This window comes from Lactuca virosa, chromosome 5 (genome assembly GCF_052849685.1).
Source record: "Lactuca virosa cultivar CGN04683 chromosome 5, Lactuca_virosa_CGN04683_v6, whole genome shotgun sequence".
Lineage (NCBI taxonomy): Eukaryota > Viridiplantae > Streptophyta > Magnoliopsida > Asterales > Asteraceae > Lactuca > Lactuca virosa.
Genome location: NC_136430.1, coordinates 171787457 through 171796055, shown reverse-complemented (window position 1 = coordinate 171796055; position 8599 = coordinate 171787457). Strand labels below are relative to the sequence as shown.

The following is an 8599-nucleotide window of genomic DNA, read 5'->3' as shown; positions in this document are numbered from 1 at the left end:
CTATTAAATTTCAAAATAAATGTTCTATAGCCGTTTTTTTCGTTTCTGTTTCAAATCTCCTACAATTAAAAATTAAATAATTGATATCACGCATAGGCATATAGTTGATATATCAAATATTATTTTGAATAAAACCATATAGTACAAAGTTCTCACAACCTACTTATAATAATAGGATTACATGAATGATGGAAAATTTAATTTATGCGGATTTATTAAAAAAAAAAAGGATCTAGTTATATATAATATGATTACATAAATGATGGAGAATTTAATTTATGTGGATTTATTAAAAAAAGGTGTATATTGTGGAGCGAAGTAGTTGAATTTTGTTACAGCTTGTATCATGGGTTCTTCATTTGACTTCGTGAAGCACAACATCTATCGCAGATCTGTTGTGTTGTCTGTGAGAACAGAAATTGCAAACATATAGCTAAAAGTAACGAATGGCTACTCTTTTTCCTCTTCATCTTCTACTGATTTCATTTCTGTTCATCGTATCCCGATCCTCCAGCTCGGCCATCATCAATCCATCTAAAGTCAAACAAGTTTCATGGAAACCCAGGTCAGTTTGATTTGATTACTTTCCCCCAGTTATTTGTACGCATCTTTGAGCTTATCCGTCAATTCAGAATCTCCGGTTCAATTTATTTGTTTTTGTTTCGTGATTTGATTTATGCAGGGCTTTCGTGTACGAGGGTTTTCTTACAGAGGAAGAATGCGATCACATGGTTTCCCTTGTGAGTGGCACTTGATTTCTTTTCTAGATTCTATTATAACTTAGATTTGGCCATTAACGTATGAAACTAATAAGACAGAAAAAAAACAAACAGTTTGTTATTGATTATTTGTTTCTTCCGATTGATTTGTTATAGGAAAGATTATAGATGTTTGTGATTGCTATTACTCATTACAAGAACAGATAAGGGAGTAATTGAACTGAATTTGAGAATTTTGGGTGTTGTTATGTAACAGGCCAAAACTGAGCTGAAGAGATCTGCAGTTGCAGATAATGTTTCTGGTAAGAGTAAGCTTAGTGACGTTCGAACAAGTTCTGGAATGTTTATCCACAAAAACAAGGTACTTCTATGAATCTTTTATACTTCTATTGCCAATTGATTCTCACTTTGAAACAACATTGGGATTTTAGTGAACATATGAATATGATTACCATTTACCATTGGCTAAGAGTGCTTCTTATGAGTATCTAAAAAACATCAATGCCAAATGCTTATGTCCCAAAATGCACAATATGTTTAAAATATCAAGATGCCCACCATAAATAATCCCTGCACTAGTACATCATCTTTCCCCTTAATGGTTAACAAATAACCAGACACTTAATAGAAATATAGAATGCTATTATATCTAGTAGAAGCCAAAAGCCCACATGTGACTCTAAAACAAGTGGTTTGTATTCAAATCATTGTATATCTTCGTAAAAAGTGAAACTAATCATTTCTTTTGGGGTGAAATTCCTAAATTCATGGTATTTTAAATGGTTATTTGAGTATTCATAATGGGATTGAGAATATTATTTGCTAGAACACCAACACATAATGTAATGCACTTATCAGTCTGTGGATTTACTGTTATGTTGTTTCCGGTGTTTTAGTCTCAGGCAATTAGGTCTTTGTATTAAGGGTTAAATGTTAATTTATGCAACAATATTTCACATTCTTCCCAATGTATGCAATAGAGTGTTTTTTAATGAAAAAATATGCAACAATGTTTCATTTTAGGACTAATAGATGCAATATTTTACTAACCGTTTAAAACATGGCTGCATAATTCCTATGGGTTGCCAAATTGGTAAAAGTGTGAACCCTTGTTTCATAAATCGGTAAATAAAAGTGAAATATTGTTGCATAAATTGGTAAAAAGGTAAAATCGTTGCATGATAGCACTTATTAAATGAAAGATGGTTGCATATATTTGTCTTAACATGAAATGGATTTTTGTCAAAGAAACCATTTTGTTGCATAAAATTGGAAAACTATGAGGTCAGAAGTCAGAACACGAGATAATAATATGAGTTTTTTATTTCTGCCTAAGTAAAACATAACTTCTTTGAGCTTGAGAGGGCAAATTTGTAAAATGTTCAGACTTGAGATTTGAGAAAGCCTCCTTTCTGTAATATATTAATACAACTTTAATTTGACTTTTTTTTTTCAATGAACTATTAGATCCTTCTGTTATCTTATTAGAATATAATATTAAACCAAAGAATTATTTATGAGGCGAAAAAAATACAGTTTGGGTGAATTACAGAAATATCCCTTATTTAGATAGGTATATATGTATGTCTAACTAAAGGCAATGATATGATGGGAATTACAAATATATTCTTGCCCTTTTAAATCCCGTTTGCACTTGATGTAGGATCCAATTGTTGCTGGCATAGAAGATAAAATTGCAACTTGGACCTTCCTACCAAAAGGTATGTTCCATTATGAGAGACACTTTATAATAAAGTTGAGGAGGGCATTCACGTCTTTTGCATAGACAAGACATGAGAGCAAATCTCTATCACGTCTTGCTCCATCTCACTTTTCTTGGCAGCACAAAAAAAAATTGCAACTTTTGTCCCATTTACATCTTTCCTAGTCCTAATCTAATGCAATCCCAAATACCAGATTATTTTCAACTTTATGTAAATGTTAATTTTTATATTTTTTTCTTCAGAAAACGGAGAGGATATGCAAGTATTAAGATATGAGCATGGCCAAAAGTATGACCCACATTTCGATTACTTCACTGACCCTGTAAATGTTGCACATGGTGGACACCGTATAGCAACTGTACTCATGTATCTCAGCGATGTTGAAGAAGGTGGCGAAACGGTTTTCCCATCCGCAGAGGTTAGTCCAAAACTTATGTTAGGCTTCATATGCCATGTAGGACACAACAAAACGGATTGTACTGCGTTTGACATACATTGGACCGGTACTGCAACCGATGTCAATGGAACAAAAATTACAATATTTTGTCCCACCCAAAAAGGTGGGACATGGATTCGCTCCCGATCTCTCGCGTGTACAAAAGACTAAAATGCCCTCCTCATCCTCATCATCGGAAATAGCCCTGGAAAGCTTGTTCAGTCTCGTCCAGTCTTGTCAAGTGTAACAAATGCAGCCGTAGGCTGCATTTGTTATATAGAACATCACTAGACAGGATGGGACTGGACAAGCTATTCCTTGTTTATTTTCGATGATGAGGATGAGGAGGGCTTTTTAGTCTTTTGTACACACGAGAGATCGGGTGCGAATCCATGTCCCGTCTTTTTGGGTGGGACAAAAAAATGTAATTTTTGTTCCATTGACATCAGTTGCACAATACTAGTCCAATGGATGTCAAATGCAGTACAACTTGTCATGTCATGTTTCAGCTGATAAAATTTAAAATCTTGATAGGAGGCTTCTCGTCACAAAACGACAAAACCAAATGACAATTTATCCGAATGTGCAAAGAAAGGAATCGCAGGTGAGCATATTATAATTATACCTTCTTTAATCTCCACTATCAAATCAAAATCTAAATTATTTCTTAAAAAAACCAAATAGTAAAACCAAAAAAAGGAGACGCACTGCTATTCTTCAGCCTCTACCCAACAGCCATCCCGGATGCCACCAGCCTCCATGGCGGCTGCCCGGTGCTCAAAGGGGAAAAATGGTCAGCCACCAAATGGATCCATGTTGACTCATTTGACAAGATTATTGATACTGGTGGAAATTGTAAAGATGCGAATGAAAACTGTGAGAGATGGGCTGCATTGGGAGAGTGCACTAAGAATAAAGAGTATATGGTTGGAACTCCTGAACTTCCTGGTTATTGCCGAAGAAGCTGCAAGCTTTGTTAACTTTTTTTTCCCACTGTATCTTGTAATTTTTGCTCTTAACTTTCTGATATATATACCTTTTCTTATTTTATTTTTTATTTTGGTTGTGTTGTATTGCGGAGGGATGATCATTTTATGACTAAAAAGATGCATATGAGGTCTTATGTGAGGTACTTTACTTTTGTTATAAATTTAGCCGATGTATTTTTTTAAATATGGCTAGTATACATTATTTGTTATATATTGTTATTACAGATACAGAAATTTAAGTACTTTGTATGTTATGTCGATATTACAGGTTATATATTGCTATTTTTCGATATAAGAAATGTATGTATGTTGTTATTTGGGAAATGTTGTAAAAGTCATTAGGTGTTACTAGCTCAGTTGACCAAGAGTAGTGAGTATTTAGGTATTCGGCCTATTGCAAGGAATTACTTTTATATAGTAAATTATAAATAAATAAATTTTAAGGAAATTGTACATATAACAAGTATCAGAAGTTCATTTAATTCTTAGTGTTTATTTATTTATTGTTTTTTTTTCCATCAAATTTAATTGAACAATTTTAATAAATAACTAAATATATAATATACGATAAATTAATTACTTAATAATTACGATTTTTTTTTTTTAAAAAATCAAAATTATTGAGTTTGATCAAGTTAGAATCAATAGACCGAGTTGAACCAATATACTCCGGTTTGACCATTTTGACCCAAGTTTCATCGATTCCGATTTTTTTATGGTATTTTAAGAAAATCGTTATGTTGCAATGCCGAGTTCCGAGTACTCCGCCGAGTTGATCGATTTTTACAATACTTATTATGTTTAAAGAAACACAAGTACTTTATATATATATATATATATATATATATATATATATATATATATATATATATATATATATATATATATATATACAGAGAGAGAGAGGTAAGTTCAATTGAGAAAATAAAAAAAGGTTGAGAATGGGGGAATCATTCACAGCCACTCATTTATTTTTGCCGCAAAAGCCTCCGTTGTACCAGCGGAAATGGATAAAGAATACACATGTGTTTCCAACAAAACATGTTTCTTTAAACTATGTTAATCATTACCTTAATATATACAAAACCATAGTTTTTTTTTTCGTTTTTTTAATTTTTAAGAAGCTATTTTTATCGAAAAATTATTTTAAATATACCAAAATTCATGATTTTTTATTCTCTACAAAAAGACATCGATATTGATATATTTTTAAGATAAAACAAAAAATTTATTTTTTTTATATTTTCAGCTATCGTTATTAATAAGTGAATAAAAATGTATCAGATTTTTGCTACAGTACATTCGTTATTCACTTATGAATAAAAATATATAATTAATTTTTTTTACAGTTCATGTATCATTTATACTACTCATTCATATATGAATAACAAATTAACTGTAACAAAAACCTGATAAATGTTTTATTCATATATGAATATAAAATATGACGACAACTAATACACGTTTTATTCATATATAAATATAATATATGACGAAAGATGATGTAAAAAATATATTTTAAGTAAGAAACTTTATTACGTGTCATATTCATATATGAACGATACTTAAACTATAAAAAAAAGTTAAGCATACGTTTTATTAATAAGTGAATAAAGAATGTACTGTAATAAAAACCTGATAAATTTTTATTCACTTATGAATAACGAGAGCTGAAACTCTAAAAAATATATTTTTTTTATTTTATCTTAAAACTATATCAATATGGATGTCTATTTATAGAGAATAAAAAATTATGAATTTTGATATATTTAAAATAATTTTTCGATAAAAATGGCTTTCTAAAAATAAAAAAAAACAAAAAAAAATTATGTTTTTGTGTATATTAAGGTAATGATTAGCATAGTTTAAGGAAACATGTTTGGTTGAAAAACACATGTTTATCCGTTATCCATTTCTGACGGTACGCCTAAGTGTTTTGCGGCAAAATAAATGTGTGGCTGAGAATGATTCCCCCATTCTCAACATTTTTTTTTCCAATTGAGCCCTCCTATATATATATATATATATATATATATATATATATATATATATATATATATTGGGATAGGGAATATACATTACAGCCTCACCTAACCTTAGGTACTAAACTTCTAAAATATGTCGTTTTAACATGCTAGTTATACCCGGTTTGGTTTCACTTGGTAAATATATCATCCTCCACAACATTTCTTTCTTTCATTATCGTTTTACCATCCTTGTTTTCTTTCCTCAATTATTGTTTATTACTTCACCCAACTGAACATTACTAAACCCTAAACCTACACCCTAAACCCTAAATTTAAACCCTAAACCTAAACCTTAAACCCTAAATCTAAACCCTAAACCCTAAATCTAAACCCTAAACCCTAAACCCTAAACCTAAACACTAAACCCTAAATCTAAACCCTAAACCCTAAACCCTAAACCTAAACCTAAACCCTAAACCCTAAACCCTAAATCTAAACCCTAAACCCTAAACCCTAAACCCTAAACCCTATTGTGTCGATCTTGAATTTACATCTTGAATTATTAATCGTGAATTCATTAACCGTAATCTTTATATAGTAAAACAATGTATTTTCAAGAGGTTTAGTACCTAAGCTTAGGTGGGGCTGTAATGTATATTCCTTTTTCCCTATATATATATATATATATATATATATATATATATATATATATATATATATATATATATATATATATATATATATATATATATAACGCCCCGATTCTCAGGTATTGTTTAAATAAGAATTTAATTGGTGTCAAGGCCTACTCGACGAGTTGTTTCCCTACTCGTCGAGTAGCAGCGGGTTGGTTCGCATATTTAGTGGCCTACTCGCCGAGTCCATGAAGGGACTCGACGAGTAGGAGCTGGCAGATGAAACCCTAAATCCCGGGGTTTTGCACCCTATTTAAGGAAGCATAAGCCTCCTTTGGCCTCTTTGCAGTCCTTTGAGAGCTCAGAAAACCCTAATTCGTGTGGTGCTTCACTCTTGTGTGTCTAAAGCTTTGGAGAGGAGATCTTTTGAGAAGAAGAGCTTGGAGAACAAAAGGCTAGGAGCAAGGAAGTGTGGGAAATCAGAAATCTACCTCAGATAGCATCATTTGGAGGTATCAAGTCGTCACTTTTTCTTCTTTTCCTTCTAGACCTCTTTTGGTTGAGATCTAGGGTTTTTATGGTTTGGTTGAGATGGTAATGTGGGATATGAGTTAGATCTGAAATTGTAACTTCAGATCTGTACCCTTCTTGGGTCCTAGAGTCATAAATCTCCGAATTTGGTCATGTATGAAGCCTCTTTGAGTATGAAATCCCCATTGTAAGCTTGGATTTGACATTAAGAGCCTTTGTAGCTATGCATGCACGTAAAGTTTGCAACTTTACGTGAAAAGCATGCCTTAGAAGCTTGGATCTGTAGTTTGGAGCCGCTGCATGGCTCAAATGAGTCTGTATCGCAAAAAGGACTGGAGGGACTCGGCGAGTCGCATGGTCGACTCGGCGAGTCATATGAAGATAGGCATGAACTCGGCGAGTGGGAAGAACAACTCGGCGAGTCCAATGAAGATTGACGTAGACTCGACGAGTGGATGAACAACTCGGCGAGTCGGTTGAGGTTTCCCCAATTTATGTATGTGCGTATAACCGTCGAGTTGCAAGAAGGAATCTCGACGAGTGGCCTTAGGGTCTCGATCGTATACCGAAGGAACTCGACGAGTCACCCAGGTGACTCGGCGAGTGGGTTAGTACTTCAAGGAACTCGGCGAGTAGCCGAGGGTACTCGACCAGTCAAGGTCAACATGGACTGTTGACCTTGACTGATGACTTTGAATTTGACCAAGGGTTGACTAGTAGGTTTATGGAGTACCTTGTAAGGTGGAGGACTTATCGGTATATTCATACGATGGTAATAGGTGGTGGAGTTTGTGGCAGTGATCCGAGGGTTGAAGTTATCTACCGAGTCGACATCTGCAAGGTGAGTTATCCTCACTATATTGATAGGGTCTAAGGCACCAAGGCCTGTCCTTTAGTTGTTATCGTTATGGTATGCTACATGTGGATATGATCTGTTAGATCGGAATCAGGATAGACAGTATGTTATGCTCTTATGATCCGTAGGGATTGATACGTTAGCGACCTGCTAGGTCAGTACTCTAGGTATGAGAGATTGCTATGTTTGGCGGTCAGTGAGATAGATATGTTTGATGTTTGTATATGCCAGTATATGTTAGTTATGCGCACATGGTTATTTGTTTGTTGCTTGGGTTGAGGCGGTCCTGCTTTGTGCTGAAGGCCAACATACCCTATGAGCGGTCCGGGGAGACTGTAGGCCCACGTGGCGGTCCAGTTATGCCGAAGGTTCGGGACAGATTCAGCTAGACTGTAGGCCATTCAGGGCGGTCCAGTCAGGCTAATGGCCCAGTATGCATGTTGTTGATTGTCGGTTACTGATATGGTATTATCAGTGGGGTATTGGTATTTTGGGGGTAGCTCACTAAGCCCTCGGGCTTACAGTTTTCAGTTTATCGTTTCAGGTACTTCAGGAGATCATGGCAAGGCGAAGGCGTGACCGTACTGCTCCTCATCCTTATGATCTGGTTATTGGGACACTCTGATGAATAATGATTGAAAACATTTTGTAAACAATTACTATTTGGTTTTATTTATGATTGAAAAAGTTTAAATTTGGCGTAAATTTTTTGGATGTTACAGTATATATATATATATATATA

At 33.9% G+C, this 8599-nt stretch overlaps 1 protein-coding gene across 1 annotated transcript; it reads left to right on the top strand.

The window, feature by feature from the left end:
• Positions 1-312: 312 nt before the first annotated feature.
• LOC145115306 (putative prolyl 4-hydroxylase 4) lies at positions 313-4052 on the top strand. Its single transcript, XM_079051577.1, has 7 exons — positions 313-565; positions 683-740; positions 976-1080; positions 2383-2440; positions 2686-2861; positions 3414-3483; positions 3564-4052. The coding sequence occupies exons 1-7, from the start codon at positions 447-449 to the stop codon at positions 3857-3859; spliced, it is 882 nt and encodes a 293-aa protein (XP_078907703.1). The 5' UTR covers positions 313-446; the 3' UTR covers positions 3860-4052.
• Positions 4053-8599: the final 4547 nt, after the last annotated feature.